Source organism: Argentina anserina, chromosome 6 (genome assembly GCF_933775445.1).
Source record: "Argentina anserina chromosome 6, drPotAnse1.1, whole genome shotgun sequence".
In the NCBI taxonomy this organism is placed as follows: domain Eukaryota; kingdom Viridiplantae; phylum Streptophyta; class Magnoliopsida; order Rosales; family Rosaceae; genus Argentina; species Argentina anserina.
In genome coordinates, this window is record NC_065877.1 from 32,333,890 (window position 1) to 32,349,967 (window position 16,078).

The following is a 16,078-nucleotide window of genomic DNA, read 5'->3' on the forward strand; positions in this document are numbered from 1 at the left end:
GGAAGAGGGATTTTGATTGGTGATCACCAATTCCATGAAACAAGTGGTGGAAATTCTTCAGACATGGCTACCAGCACAGACAGTCACATAACACAAAAGGAATAAACCAATAGTGATGGAGAAATATCATAATCGTCTCAGAAACTGAGGTATATATTATCTCGTTGAGCCTAATCTTTCTATGAGCATGAAACATCTCTTGTTGTTCATGTAAACTGCAATTTCCGAAAGAAGCCGACAATCCCTGTAGGGCAAAAAATTATACAAATCTACGATGCTGATGAGACTCGGGAAGACATAACTGACGAAGGGTCTATACATTGTGGCCATTTGAAGCAAGTAATCTGTCTTCCTCATTTGGGATGTCACTCATGGAAAGCTGAATGTTAGATTTCGAGCTCATCTTGATCCACTCGTTTTCTACACGGAAGAAAACCCATTGAAACCGGCGGAATATCTCCAAGGCAGTGATTGCAAATACAGTAAGATAATTGTGCCGAAGATGGGCAGACAGCTTGTATGTCCAAGTACAACGTAGTATTAAGTTGCTAGTTATCACCCAGAAGTAAACCTGCAATGCATTTCAGAAAACAAAGTATCAAGTTCAAGACCAATATAATAGGCTGGTCAGGGTAGACTAGCCAGAAGAATTTATTCACTGACCACTTGAAGTTGAGAATAAACTGAGGATGGTTCAAGTCATTTGGTTTTTTGAAGTGTGTGGTAGAGGGCCCAAGCCTCAGTGAAGGTATTAAAACCCACGGAATGAGGAGCAAGTGTTCAGCAAGGGCCAGCCCCAAAACAAAGGAATAGTTTCTGGACTCACTCAACTTGCACAACCTGGCATACTTACCCATTTCCGTCCATGAATGAGGTTTGACAAGAAGTGCGATTTGTTAAACTTGAAAATCCGAGTGAAACCGCTGAAAAGAAAGAATAAAGTATTTAGATACATCATGAAGTAATTTTTGCAGATGCAACATGTGCTAAGCATGAATGACAGGTGTTCTTGATATTCCTTGGAAAAAGTATATGGTTTCATTCCTTTATAGAACTTTCCGAGTAATTGTATCCCTAGAATCGTAAGTACAATTCCTCTCCAAACAATCATAAGTACCGCAATGAGCATGTAAAGGCACCATTGATAGCTCAACAAATTAAGTTTCACTTATAGATCATGAACAGCATAAAATTATTCACTCCTATGATATATTTAGGAACATAGTGAAATATAATCATCAACAAAAAGAAAAGCTAAGCGTACATATATAACACACACACACACACACACATAATGTAATGGAAAAGATTTCGCATACCTCAAGTCCCAATCTCTAGTCACATCCCAATAAAATGAATACAAAGAGTTCAAAATGGCTGAGAGAAGCCAAAGGGGCCGATAGAAGCTTGTCCACTTCTCTGGGAAGACATGATATTTAAGGGCTGAGAGAAAAATCACAGGTACAGCAGTCGAATACTTCAAAGCTGAAACCAGGATTTTACAAAATCAGTAATGTAATGACTAAAGACCCAACGAATCCATCAAATCAATATCAAAGCAATGATGTACCACACAAAATAATCTAGCAATGAATGACAAAAATGGCGCCAAAGAGTACCAATTGAATCAGAATCAAAACTCCACAATTTTCACAACCGTGTAGGTAGTGACACTATTAAATAATTTTGCAATTTAAGATTAGATGTTTGCATAGATATGCCGCCTAAATTATCCGTGTCAAAACCATTGGTGATCGATAAGGAGAAGAAACTATGCTCAAACAAATGAAGGTCAAAAACTGAAGCTACAGAAAAATCGATAGGAACTTTAAAAAGAACGGGCATATCAGCATACCATTCAGAAGAGTTGTTTTCTCCCCAGTATCCTTGTATTGTCGAAGGCACTGGAACAAACGAAACAGATAAGGCAACACAAGAACCAAAGGAATTGTGACAGAGTGACTGCCACAAACTGAATCAGCTTCAAACCATGCTATAGTGGCAACCTGCAATGCTTGCATAAGTTTTCTTAACAAAAAGGAAGAAAGTAGGACCATCTCTATGATAAAAGACATAAGAGAGTGATTCTGAAGAAGAGAAACTGCCACAAAACAACTAAACTGTTCAATTGAAAGACGTACAATTTTAAAACATGAGTATATATACAAGATCCTCATCACTTGGCTGAATCTTTTCATGACACACATTTCTCAAAATGCAAAAGAAAGAAACTTGTTTTCTGGATCCAGCTCCTGCATTAGTTCCTCTACTTGTCTACCTTTTACAAAGGTATTCAGCTCAGCGTAGGATACATAGTTCCTTCTACCTACTGTCTAGATAGTCATTTTAAATCTTTTATGTATTATGAACAAAAAATCATATAAGAACCAGCTCGAAAGTGGAACCCTAACCTGTCGATGGAGCATCCGACATACTGATCGCTCCAAATCAGAAAGCACCTAAAAATCACAAAAAGAATGAAGTATTGACAATTAGAAATCTCATCAGACACAAAATTATTCTTGATTATACACTGACTAAGAATCGGATGCTATATAGGTAGAAAAATATCAAATGTTTGATACCTAGTTTGTTATTGCACATCATAATTATAAACAATAGAAACTACTAAAACTTTACGCATGTGAAATGACCTTCATTACAAGGAAAGATTAGAATTGAAGAAAACATTATACATCATTTGAACTGATCTTCATTTCATGGTAAGATCAGAGCTGAGGAGAATAAATAAATAGATAGATAGACACTAGAAGGACGCATACCTTTGACATGGAGGTAAGAATATCAGCCACGAAAAAGTCAGAAAAGGATATCACCTGTACTCAACAAACAAAAAACAAGCTGTAAGGAAACGTGGTATGTACAAACAAGAAATTGACGACCTAAATTCAGAATGAAATAGAAGTTTCATTTTATGGGATCAGAACAATTTATGGATGAATTAAAGAACTGTTACTGCAGTGCAGTCCATGTGTAAAATTATGGTGAGATGAACTTAAGACAAACTTGCCTGTAAAGGGAGAACTATACGCCAAAGAGTCCTCAAAAAGTAAAAGCGAGATGACAGGTAGAAAATATCAAAAGGGAATATCAAAATCATTGCAACTGCAGCATATAATAGTACCTGAAGAAGAATGTAATAAAAGTCAGCACAGTTACATATATTAATAAAGGAGAGAAAGAATTGACCATTAATAGTTTAACTGTGTTTAAACTAAGATGTAGATCATAAAATCAAGTTACTAACACTTATAATGATATTAACGAACTGTTCATTCTAGCAAGGAATATTCAAATCAGGATTGGCATTGGTCATTAAAGAAAATTAGAGTATTTCTTTTACTCACAGATTACTGATACTAAATTACTGATTATAGAAAAGAATATATGTAAACAGGATATCAGTGACTTTTCAGACTGGAAGCATCTATTACACTGGTTGTGATGCGGCCAGAGAAACTTCTCCATGGGAGTACAGATAAAGATACGCTGTCATGCTTGTTGGCACAACTATGGTCATCCATGTGGCACACTGCAAATATTAGTAAATTGATAAGAGTATATCAATTAAACAGGAGGTGGAAGATGAAAACTCATAATTAAGTGGGAAATATCAAAGGAACAGCTTCCATGAGGAAACATGCAATCTTCTACTTATTGCCTACCAATTTTCTTTAGGTGATTGAAGTATAACAGCTTGACATTTAAGAATCGTACAACTGTTTCAAAAATTTATTTTTATATTATTCAATGCGGATCAGCATAGAAAATGAAGTAAAAAGCAATAGCTTTAGAGATATGCAGTCAAAGTCAAAATGATATATTTGAAGCAATCTCTCTTCAAAAATCATTGTGAAAAATATATTTGGAAGGCACCTTATTCAAACTACCAGTTATGACACTTCCTCAATGAAAACCAACAATGCCATCATCTTTAAACAATTGAGAAAGATCATTCAGCCTTCCAGGAAACAGTGAATACTAAGTAGAATAAATCATAGGAGTGTATAACCTAAATATAAGTGTAAGACAAGAGTATCAGCAGATAAAGAATACATGTAATGAGTTCATAATGACTAATTAATAGACTGGCTATAAGTACCTTCCAAATTTCTCTGTGAGTCAAGTGATTTTGATCAAGATCAAATATTTTAGGATAACTAACAGTGGACTGCGCAAAAACCCATAGATTAATTCCCCAAAACCAAACCATCATAGTCTGCACATGTAAAACCAGAGGGAAATGTATCGGTACAAGAAGAAGGTATCCGGAAGTAGCATGGGTTTGTATATTCAGGATGAGAAACCAAAACTAACCACAAGAAGAAGAGGATTATAGTACAAAAATGCCTCATATAAAAATAGATCTCGCAAGTCCACACTCATTCTCATGACAGAATCCCATCCAATCTGCAAATTCACAAATTTTTTGTCAGAGACATGCAGCATGACCAACATAAATATACTTGTATTTCTCGCCACTGGCAAAATTGAAGTCATGTCACGCAATAAAGGAATATGCATTACTGACCTTGCAACAAATGAAACCCCAAGCAAAGAACAGCAGGACCTGTTCATAGAACTAAATTAGAAACTGTAAAAGCAAAGCAGAGAAATAGAACAAGTTGATGCTACTAGAATATATGTGTGCTAACATATTGTGACCCATGATGTACTAACCATGAAAATCTGTTATAACAAATTCTTTTGCGAGAGAATGAAAGATAACTAGCTCTCGAATCAAACTTCAGTGCCATCTATCTCAAAATCTTTTGATACGGTAAACATAGCAATTAAAATTCCCTACTGTTACTATAAGAAAATTAGCAGAAAGAAGCAGAAAATAACTGAAACCTTGAATCTCCACAGAAAAGTTGGAGATGGCATTATTGCAACTGTACTCAATGGTGCGGTTACACCCTTCATATCGTCTCCCTCTATTAGATGCACAAAACCCTCCTCAGCACCATTCTCAAGTTCACTTGTACCTGAAAGATTTGTTCTATAACTATAAAGATGTCCCAAGGAACAACAAAAAACAAAAACAAGATACATAAATATAATCAGTAGCCATCATTCATAACCTAACCAAAAGACATAATTGTACCCAGATCAGAGACAACAGGTCTGCTACCCGACTTTCTTAAGTGCGGACTATTGGAAGGAACAGTTGCAAGACCTCCAAACATAGATAACCTAGCAATTAGGTAATCTATCTTCCCCCCTTGCCCAGCTAAGAACCTGCATCAAATCACACAAAGATTAATACATCCTTATAAAGCACTAAACTTTTTCAACTATACCATTGCCTTCAAAACATCAGACATTGATGCATCAAAATAATCAAATACACTATTTTTCTCAATGAAAATGCATAGAGACAATTAGATACTCTTGTGAGACATTAATAATACAAATGTGGCTGAACAAAATGACCAACGTGAATTGTAACAGAAAAAAACGTATCTTTATGAAAAAACAAGCACCCAATTCGACATTCGATTAGATGCAAGTCATGCAACAACAGATAACACTAATCCCAATGTGAATTATGTAAGCCACCTCAAATGTCTGTCAAATTCTTCAAATCACTCCCGTTACACAACACCAAAAACTTCAAAACCCAATTCCAATAAGAACCCAGAAACATCAGTAGATTACAATTCACAAAAATTGAACAACAGCCACAAAAAAAGAGCAATATGAGAAATCACAGAAAGACTTGGAGGGAATAGATTCACATGGATCAGATCCAAATGGAATTAAAGCTTGGAATAAATAATGGGGTTATATAAATAAAGAAATGGTACCTCGCAATGCGAACCTTGTGAAGGGTTCGCTGGATCTGTCTGTGTAATTTGATCTGATGCCAAAATGTTTGAGTGAGAACTAAGCAGAGGGAAGAAGACGTAAAATACAAAGAGGACCTGTTTGGCAAATTCAACAGTTTCCCGGGACAGTTTGGGGATTTGGCTTCTTCTGCAAGACGTTCTTTCAACAATTTACGTAACCGGACTAGGAAAATGAGAAGCGTTATACCTCGATAGAGATATGTTTCTTATAACACAACTCATGTTTTGAGATCATAAAGATGTATTACTTAGAAAAATTTTAAATACACACATATTTAATACACTATATATTTAAATTTTAATTCCAATATATTTACTAAATACACCATATAAAATACTTATAATACTCTTGAATAAAAAAATCACATAATATCTCATTATTTTGGCTATACAATGCTACTTTTTAGTGTGTATATTAATATATAGTGACATCTTATAAATGTTCATGTCATTTTTATTTGTTCTTACGAATCAATATAGATCGTAATCAGGGGCGGATCCTTTCACAAAGGTGGGATGCTCAAGCATCCCCTACTCTCTCCCGCACCAAATCCCCCCACCCACACTACCCCTACACCCACCCACACTTAATCCCCTCACCCACACACACCTCTCTAATCTCACACGGACCACAATTTTTTTTCTTTTGTTGGTCTTCTTCCCTCTTCTTCTTCTTCCCCAAATTAAATCTCTAACCCTAAAAACTACACCCCTAATTCAGAAATTATAGTGATTGATCGCATTTTGGAACCTATGGATTGAGCTCTACACTCCATCAACGAGTTTTGTGCGGCTTCCACTCCTCTAGCGAGCACTGGATGTCATGATCGAATTGAGAATTTTTACCATTTGGGGTTTATGCGTTTCTCTCTCAGTCCCTCGGTTACATATGCTTGGAGTACCTCCTAATTCATTATGATTTCTTCTTCTAAAAACTTGATATATGAATTTCTGGAATAGAAATATAGAATTATAGATATTTTGAATTGTTCTGTGACTTTGTGTTGAACCATTCTGTTAAATTGTTTAGTTATGTATGTCAGTGTGTTGATAGTTATTTAATTTAGGTTTGTTTTTCACTGATTATAGGTTATTAGATTAAGATCATATAATGTCAGGACACAAACAGAAGCATCAAAATAAGGCCAATGAGGCTAGAAATAAGATGAGATATGAGTTTTTTGGCATTGTATGGTTCTTCATATTGAGAAAGAGTATGTTGAATCTATAAGGAATAAATAGGTCATAAAATAGTTTGAAGAACTATCGACCTGTAGAGTTAAATTTAGTTAGTTTAACTTTTTCTATTATATGCATTTGAGGCGTTAGACTTATTACGTTCCCCCTGACTATGTATATATATTTTGGCTTCAATTAATAAAATTTTCTCGCATCGTTGAGATTATCACTATTTTCTTATTATTCGGTTTAAAACTTCAAGCATCCCCTAAGTTGGCATTCAGGATCCGCCACTGATCGTAATTGTTCTTTTTAAATTCTTTAAACATGAAAATAATAAACAAAATGAAGATATGTATAAGAAAAACTGAATAAGTTGAACATAATTTATTTTTCAAGAACATAAGAAATGAAAATCATAATTTCTTTTCATTTATTACCTTGTTTGAGACTCTAAAAATATAAATGATCTTTTTTTTCGGTAAAGATTAAGGAATGAATTGATTGTTTGAATTTCTCAGTTAATTTATCATCAAAATATATGCTAATTTAAATTTTCCTGTAAATTTTCGTATTTTAATTGTTTCCAAAAATAAAATTTCCATTTTTGAAAAAAAAATTCTTAATTATTACATATATTTATCTTCGTCATTTAACATACATGCAAAATCTAATTTTAATTATTGAATAATATGAATGTGTATTAAGTGTTTATGGGTGTGTATTTTAAATTTCTCATTACTTTATTCAAACAAAAAAATTGTTACAAGGCAGATGATATTATATGTCATCCTCATGCAAAGTGAATCATGCAGCGTTTAGCGTTCAAGCATCACGATCGGTACCTTCACTGATTACAAATAAACAATAGAAAGCGAAATCATACCACACAATTTCTCGACAAGAGTAAACTAGTTGTCTAATACCTCAATTGGTCTACACCTTGTAAACTCATAAAATCGAGTAACACTGCTTCTCTCTCATGCTTAGGCGATGTAGCCTAATATTGAGTACCTCTACGCCATGACTCTGCCCTCAGCAATGGGGCACGCCAAATCACAATGAACATTTTATGTTTCCAGATCAGACCTAACTATCTAGGCCTGCGTAAGCCCATCACAATATATTTTTTGTTAATGAATGTTCAACTATTTCATTCCACTAGCTCTTGCGATGAGATATGTACATTTAAAGAGAATGTAATGATGTCGTGTAAGTAACCATTAACTCGATTTTTTTTTTGGTCGTTTGTGGAAGATATCAAGTCAGTGTAATAATTTTTTGTGGTTAATAGTCCTTAGCTCTAAGGAAGTATGATGACGCATCTCTAATATTTGGCTCCTAATTAAGTATACTACCGATAATTATATCACATAAAAGCCCCATTCGCTAATCTGCCGACCAGGAGCTTCCAAATGCACCTAGAGTTCAAAACTTCTCATGATCAAGTTTTTATCCTAATCGAGTAATCGACTATGTGCTAGCAAAACAAAACATCTAAAAATGTGTATCGGGAGTTGTGGTTTAATTTCATCCCTAACTACTTAATTTACTTCAATATCTTATGTAAGATATAAGAATATATTTGGTACAACAAGATTGTTGATAAAAGTAGCTAGTACCAAGTTGAAAATGGATTAACACAAGTATACTATGCACAATAGTTTTTTTTTTGTTTCTTGATAAAGTTAATTTTCATCCTAATCGACTATATGATATCAAACCAAAATATCCAAAAATGTATTTGGAGCTGTAGGTTAGGGATACTTGTTAATTTACTTCAATATATATCTTACAAAATTTATAACAAGATAGTTGGTAAAATAAGATTGAGAAGCACGTACATTACTAAAAGCAGCAGGGTACCAAGTAGAAAATATATTCATAACATTTGTATGAACTCTTCAAAAAAGCATTGCATGAGAATTGAGATCACATCACAAATGTGGGAGTAGAAATGTAAAATTATGTTTGTAAATGAACCTATGATTCATCAATGGAATTGGCGCAATCTAAAAACAAATGAAATTGATAGAAGAGAGGGAAATGATCAGCACAAGTATACATTACAAGAGAAATTCTTCTTTCTGGCTTCCGATCAGTAGGAAAAAAGAAAAAAATAAACTAAAATCCTCAGAATATATAATAGAAGATGATATGAAATTTTTACTTCTAAACGGTGATTTCAGTTGAGTCTTCTAATTAACAGAGACATATATAATGGACAAGTATACTATTCATATTTTTTTCTTCTTTTTTTCTCTGTTATAGGAAAAAAAAGTTGAAATTAAAAATTGCAAAAAGATAGAGAGCTATTGAAGAGATCAGGAAGGGATGCTTTCTAAAAAAAATGATAATAGGGGAATGAGATGCGTATTTCTAAACGGTAAATTTTGGTCCCAGAACAAACGTACGGCTATTTCGGTACAAGAACAAATACGTTGTGCAATTTTCTTCCGTTTTTTTTTCAAAGGAGTTTTCTTGCGAAGATGTTTGAGAAAATATGTACGGACCATTTTTGTTATACGTACGTACGGAGCTTTAAAAACAATGTACGTGGTCTTTGTTTAGATTAATGCACAGTCTTATAAGATGATTACGAAAATAAAGCATGTTGGTTTTCCTATAATGGAAATATTAGAGCGTGCATCTAGGTGAAAATGCCACAAAAATATGACAAATCAGTTTGAGAGCTCCACATAAGCTCCTCTTCACCACATAGTCGATAGCTTGCAGAAATTACTTTCAACTGTGATCTTTGTATCCGGAGCTTCACTGACCTAGCAATCCCCGGTGACTTAACACCGTGAAATACGAGCCACATGGCGAACATTGAGTAAAAATAGGGTAAACGGGAAATAAATAACCGGGTTCCTTACCTTACGTACGGAGTAACCTCATGTGTTTTCACACACATGAAGCCACTTTGAGTTCTTACGAGCTGCACCTGCATCTCTATTCCTCGACCCCTAACTTCCTAGTCCCTACCTTCTTCGTTTCTGTCAAAATAGTTTCCTTCAATCAAAACAGTGTTCGTTTTTCCAACTCAATAATGGATTCTATGTTTCTTGATCTTGGCTGAATTTACCTTCAACTATCTTGGCGGGAATTCAGTAGGTGGTAAGTGTAATTCTCACGCTGTATGTATGCCTTGCTCATTAATTTATTTACTGTTTGAAGCCTATGACCAACTTAATGTATGTGTGAATGAGATCTTGCTGATTGATGAAATTATTATATAGCTTTTCTTTTTGCTTGATCGTCATTCTAATATGGTGATGTTGGAGCAGACAGTTTTGTGGTGGTTGGAGGAAGAATAAAGCCGAAGAATTCCCGCCATGAACTCTCAGTCAGTTTTATTTATCTTCTTTATCAATTATCAACCAGTTTTGTTTATCTTTTTTATCATCTACCAGTCAGAAGTTAGCTTATCTTTTGATTAAGAGCCTTAAATTTAATAAGTGTTAATTAGTTAATTGCTAGGCTAGAGGAGGATTTGAAAAAAAATTAAAAGAGTATGAGGCGATGTGAACTATGTACCGCGAGTGCCCTTCTTTATTGTGAACCAGATATGGCTTACCTTTGCTTAAACTGTGATGTAAGTGTACACTCGGCCAATGACTTAGCTCAGAGGCACACACGTTTGCGTCTATGTGCTAAGTGCTATGATCAGCCCATAGCAGTTCGATGCCTTGATTTGAACATTGACTTGTGCCAAAGTTGTGGGTGGAATCACAGTAATGGGATAACAGGAATGGGGCACCGGAACCAGGCAATAAGTCGCCATACAGGGTCATCTTTGTCTGAGAATTCTAGAATTTGGTCTGCGGTCGCTGAAGGAGGTTCAGCTTCTGGTGGCTTTGGTGGCAATGGTTGGGAGTTGCTAGTTGGGGGTTCTGTGGTATCAAAGAACGAGAAAATATGCATCAGTAACTGTTTGGAACGTAGAGATAGTGAGGCATCTTCGTTTGGGGTAGTGAATACAGGCAAGTTAAATGACGTACTAGCAGAGTCTAATTGTACACCTGAGTTTGAGCCTTGGATGGTCCCATCTACTGTGATTCCATCAGATACGAACTGCATCCAGCTTCAGTGCAAAGATCAAGCACCATTCTTGCCTCTGGAGTCGAGCCAGCTGCAAAAGGTAACATATCATTCTAGCTATATGCTTTTGCTTCATTATTTGCAGCAATGCCTGATTGATGCATGCATCCATTGTTTGTTGCTTGATATATATAATAGCTACAGGGTTCTTCAAATCTAAGAGATCTAGGAATTCAGGATGGCAATGATCTATGTGAAGGTCTTAACATGGATGACGTTCCATTAGACGTTGAAACTGACGATGAGCTATTTAGCTGCTCACAAGGTCCTTCCAGATACCCGTTTGAGGATGGAGAGTTTGATTGTCTGTTAATGGACCAGAAAAACGTATCAGTCACCGAGTCTAATGGTCCTCACAGTGACAATCCTATACAACAGGTACGGTCCTTTCCTACCTTAGTCTTATTCCAGAGTCTCTCATCAAATTAAGTTGTCATCTTTTATACATGACCCTTGTATACGTGTCTGATTACAGGTATCACCAACAGGACAACAAGACTGTACTCTGGGATTTCAGTCGTCCTGTGTATCAGATGGTGTGATTCCCCCAGTGATGAATGCTGGTAGCACTGTAAACTGCAGCTTGCTTATGAATCCTAGTTGCAGCAGGAACATCAATTTGGAGTTACTTAATCCTACCGGTCAAGTTCATTCAAGCATGTCATTATCACTATCCAGCATCACAAGAGATACAAGTCATACAACTCATGCAGATTATCAAGATTGTGGACTGTCACCCGTCTTTCTATCAGCAGAACCTTGGGACTCTACTCTGGAGGCCGGCAGTCCGCGAGCAAGGGACAAAGCTAAGATGAGATATGAGGAAAAAAAGAAGACTCGCACGTATGTTTCTAAACTAGCTCCCTAAATTGTTGCATCTTCTGGTTGTTAATAATTAGTATCTGGTGCCGATATTGTTCTTATGGGAAAAATGATTTTAGGATTATATGTTCAACAATCGGCACCAAAAAGTATCTAAAGTTCAAATTTCCTTGCTTTCTTCTTAAAGTGATTCTGCTTATATGCACACACGCTTACTTTTACTTGTAAGAGAAACTTATGTGCTCTTGGTGTAGGTTTGGTAAACAAATAAGATATGCCTCTAGAAAGGCTAGAGCTGATACCAGAAAACGAGTCAAGGGAAGATTTGTAAAATCAGGTGAAGAATATGATTACGATCCTCTTGTGAGAAGGAGCTTCTGATTATCTAAACGAGCCAAACTAATTCCTTCTATCGATCTCAATTCCTTTAGCTGCAAGACAAGGCCATGATAACTTGGATAAGGTAGAGTACGCACGTACTGGGATGACTGCTAAGTTGCAAGATCATGTGTAAGGAAATAAAAGCTGTTCGATGCTTTTACATGCATGCATGCATACTCCGTACGCATACAGATACAGCATCGAATTAATAAATGCCATAAAGCCCACCCTATGGACTTTCTCTTCGATCAATTTGTTTAGGAAGGGATGAGAAAAAGAGAGAGACCTAAATTCATTAAGTTTAATTTAGGCCAGATTTGCATGTTTGGTCACCCAGGATTTGGGCTATTCCTCACTGTTGTCCTCCAGTTTCAGTTGTCAATAACATCACGCATTCTATTAACGTTGCCTGTGCTACTCCAATTGCTATGCAGAACGCACTCCTGCTAATTTATCTACATAATACTCAAATTTTGTTACCTAAGTTCTCAGGCGAATTAGAGCTGATGTATTTTTTCGAGCCCGTTCGATTGCTTCACGCTCATCAAGCTATTACAGCACACATTGACTGATTTTTACATCGCGCATCGGTTCCAGTTGGTGGATGCTACTCGATCATTCTAGCAAACCTAGGTCGTTCCTCTTGCCAGAAGCTTCAATACAGTACGTGCATATATGACAAGTTATGCATGACCTAGCCTCAAGATTATTCTTTAAAGAGAAGACATGATCTAGCTAATTGTCGTACATCTATTAATACAGTATATGATGGTTGCCTATTCATCTCATCAAAGCCTCAAAGCAACAAATTAATGATCGACCCATATATGGTCATCAAGACTCAAGCGAGCGCAAAAACTGCCTTTAATTACGTACCAAATATAGTTCATCCCAACAACCATGTGATGCATATATAGAACCATTGATATGGTAGGATTTCCCTGTGTTTTTTATCACCACTAATTGAAGCATTGCACCGACGCCATACATGGTGATTCTAATCTTATCTGGCTATAATTCTTTTGCAGTACGTTTAGAATTTGATCGCATCCTAAAAAAACAAATAAAATTAATTGCATTAACTGTTTATTTCTTTCGGGTGGACGGCCTCTTGATCACTATATATATATATATATATATATATATATATATTGTAACGACCCCAAAATTTCGAGCTTAAAAACTCAAAATTCTAAAGTCGTTAAACACAAAATAATCTCAAATAAATCGAAATTATTAAGTGTATCAGCGGATCAATTCTGAGTTCTCAATACAACTCAGACAACCAATTATTACAACCCAAATTTATAATCCATACATAAAATGGAAATGTAATAATCCTCACAAATCACTCACAAATCTCACAAATAAAATTACACAAATTCTCGCACACAAATCCACGCTAAAACCTCACCACAGTAGGATACGAACGACTTCAAGCCTCTGTAGTCGTCACTCAACCTCCACTAATCAGCATCTGCGGAATTATCCCCTACACCATCGAATTGGTGCACCGGGATTGTAAACACAAACCCGGTAAGCTTATAGCTCGTATGAGTAAAATCAAAATATAATTCGCATACCAAAATATACGAAAGATCACAAAACAACAAATATAAATGCCCTCATGAGTCAATGGACATCCCATCTAGTTGTCCCAAAGAAATATGAAATGAAATGCTCATGAGAAAAATTAAGTAACCCTTCTAGTTACCCAATGCATTTATAATACGGGTACCAAGAACGCTGGTACACATCTGTTACCCCTCTCGTAATACACCGCCGATATTGGATAGCCACCCGCTACCCAACATCCATACAATCTGAGTACCCATGAGCAGATAACCACCCATTACCTCACATGCAGTACTAAGGCAGACAGACTAGAGCTCTAACTGTATCGTAACTTTCGCCCGGCCAAAGGCTAGGTTACGACTTGCCAAACACGTACAATAATCTCACATCATATTGTACAAAATCACGTCCGAAGACAAATCAATATTTTAACAATCTCAATGTTAAAATCACGTACAATAATCTCACATCATATTGTACCAAATCACGTCCGAGGACAAATCAATATTTTAACAATCTCAATGTTAAAATCATGTACAATAATCTCACATCATATTGTACAATTCAAATCACATGCTCAATACATTCACAATAAAATCATAACAGTATATTATATAGCAAACTATATATATTCGTACTTATTTACCATTTATACAATATATATATAGTCCACTATATCTTATACATGTCATATTTCACAACACTTGCTCAATACACAATCTTCCGTCATCAAAATGATCATTTCTAATAAATTAATAACAGTATATAATATAATGAACTATATATATATATGCACTTATTACCATTATACAGTATATATATATATAATCCACTAAATTGTATACATGTTGTAATTCATTATTAAATACTCTTGCAAAATCTTGAATCACCGCGAGGGTAGATTCGTAAATATGTGAGATTTTACTCACCTTATTGACTTGAGCGTAATCCCACAATTCCCGAAGATAATTCCTTTCCTTGATTTAACGATCACCTTGAAAAGATAAGAAAAGAATTTAGAATCGTTTCGTAAACCTTTAAATGCCGAAACAGTAATAATCGGTTACTGTTCAGCAATTTTCGGTTTTACGAAGTTACTGTTCAGTGTTACTGTTCACTGTTACTATTCACGGTTACTGTACAAATATACAATTAATACGTATTTCTGTACATATAAATATTATATACGTATTTCTGTATGTATAAATATTATATACGTATTTCTGTACGTATACGTACTATTTAAATGTAAATACAATCTCAGTAAATAAAATTTACTAATTACCTTTTACAAATTACTTTTTCCATTTACTGAAAGTAATTTATATTTACATTTACTGAAGGTAAAATTTAATTACATTTACCGTAGTAAATAAAATTTACATTTACATTTAAGTAAATTACCAAAATACCCCTATCGAAAACACTGTCACACCGCCGCACGTGGCGGCGCGTGGGGTACACGCGCCACCCGTCGGCAGGCTGCGCGTGGGGTTTACTCGCCGACGCCACCCACGGCGCGTGTGATGCCACCGCCGCCCCAAAATCATCCTCCTTCCTCCCTTCTTCCTTCCCTCTGTCTCACGTCTCCTCCAAGCCACCCCACACCCTCACACGCGCCGCCTCTAGGCGGCGGTAATCCTCCTTTTCCTTCTCCGCTCCCCCTCCCCAATCTACCTCAAAATCTCTCCAGAACAATCACAATTACACCAACAAGCAATCCAACAATCGAACTAACCAATACCCTTACCTAAAACACGATTTGAAGTCGTTGAAGTTCCTTGGTTGGTTCAGACCGCCTGCGTTTGCATCCGAGAGTCACGGCGTCGCTGGTGACCGCGCCTTGCTCGTGGGGAGGTTGCGTCGTGGTGGTAAGGTCGCAGCTGCCGGCGGTGAGGAACGACGCTCGGAGGAGAAGGGAGAGAGACTCGGAGGGAAGAGGGAACCGAGAGAGAGAGAGAGAGAGAGAGAGAGAGAGAGAGAGAGAGAGAGAGAGAGAGAGAGAGAGAGAGAGAGAGAGAGAGAGAGAGAGAGAAACGAAAGGGTTTCCAATTATGGGAACCCTAGCTGAAAAACTTCCTTTTATACCCCCTCCCAAAATCGGAAACTAACTTCCGTCGTTAATAACTTTTACGTACGTCGTC

General features: G+C 36.1%; 3 protein-coding genes across 4 annotated transcripts in view; 1 reads left to right on the forward strand and 2 right to left on the reverse strand.

The window, feature by feature from the left end:
- LOC126798936 (peroxisome biogenesis protein 22) overlaps window positions 1–16,078 on the reverse strand; it is a 99,529-nt gene that overhangs the window by 5,667 nt on the left and 77,784 nt on the right. The window lies entirely within an intron of this gene.
- On the reverse strand, window positions 114–5,957 carry LOC126798927 (uncharacterized). Of its 2 annotated transcripts, none has more exons than XM_050526021.1 (14): window positions 5,832–5,871; window positions 5,156–5,262; window positions 4,876–5,029; window positions 4,553–4,591; window positions 4,339–4,431; window positions 4,124–4,240; window positions 3,458–3,553; window positions 3,032–3,145; window positions 2,784–2,837; window positions 2,412–2,459; window positions 1,856–2,006; window positions 1,320–1,485; window positions 854–923; window positions 114–571 (listed from the first exon to the last, which is right to left on the reverse strand). In XM_050526021.1, exons 3-14 carry the CDS (start codon window positions 4,945–4,947, stop codon window positions 314–316), a joined length of 1,278 nt encoding a protein of 425 aa, XP_050381978.1. In that variant the 5' UTR covers window positions 4,948–5,029; window positions 5,156–5,262; window positions 5,832–5,871; the 3' UTR covers window positions 114–313. The 2 variants fall into 2 exon arrangements, with proteins under 2 accessions (XP_050381978.1, XP_050381977.1); XM_050526020.1 differs by having other exon boundaries at window positions 117–571; window positions 4,876–5,009; window positions 5,129–5,262; window positions 5,832–5,957.
- Window positions 10,570–12,359, forward strand: LOC126798931 (zinc finger protein CONSTANS-LIKE 12). Its single transcript, XM_050526024.1, has 4 exons — window positions 10,570–11,196; window positions 11,295–11,534; window positions 11,632–11,999; window positions 12,233–12,359. Exons 1-4 carry the CDS (start codon window positions 10,570–10,572, stop codon window positions 12,357–12,359), a joined length of 1,362 nt encoding a protein of 453 aa, XP_050381981.1.

Excerpts from the sequence above, each read along its gene's own strand:
- LOC126798927 (XM_050526020.1), bottom strand. The coding sequence starts at position 5,210 with ATGTTTGGAGGTCTTGCAACTGTTCCTTCCAATAGTCCGCACTTAAGA. Across the intron at positions 2,838-3,031 it reads GTATAGTTCTCCCTTTACAG|GTGATATCCTTTTCTGACTT; the intron begins GCAAGTTTGTCT and ends TGTTGAGTACAG. Across the intron at positions 2,007-2,411 it reads GTCGGATGCTCCATCGACAG|GTTGCCACTATAGCATGGTT; the intron begins GTTAGGGTTCCA and ends CAAGCATTGCAG.
- LOC126798931 (XM_050526024.1), top strand. The coding sequence starts at position 10,570 with ATGAGGCGATGTGAACTATGTACCGCGAGTGCCCTTCTTTATTGTGAA. Across the intron at positions 11,197-11,294 it reads AGTCGAGCCAGCTGCAAAAG|CTACAGGGTTCTTCAAATCT; the intron begins GTAACATATCAT and ends TATATATAATAG. Across the intron at positions 11,535-11,631 it reads GTGACAATCCTATACAACAG|GTATCACCAACAGGACAACA; the intron begins GTACGGTCCTTT and ends GTCTGATTACAG.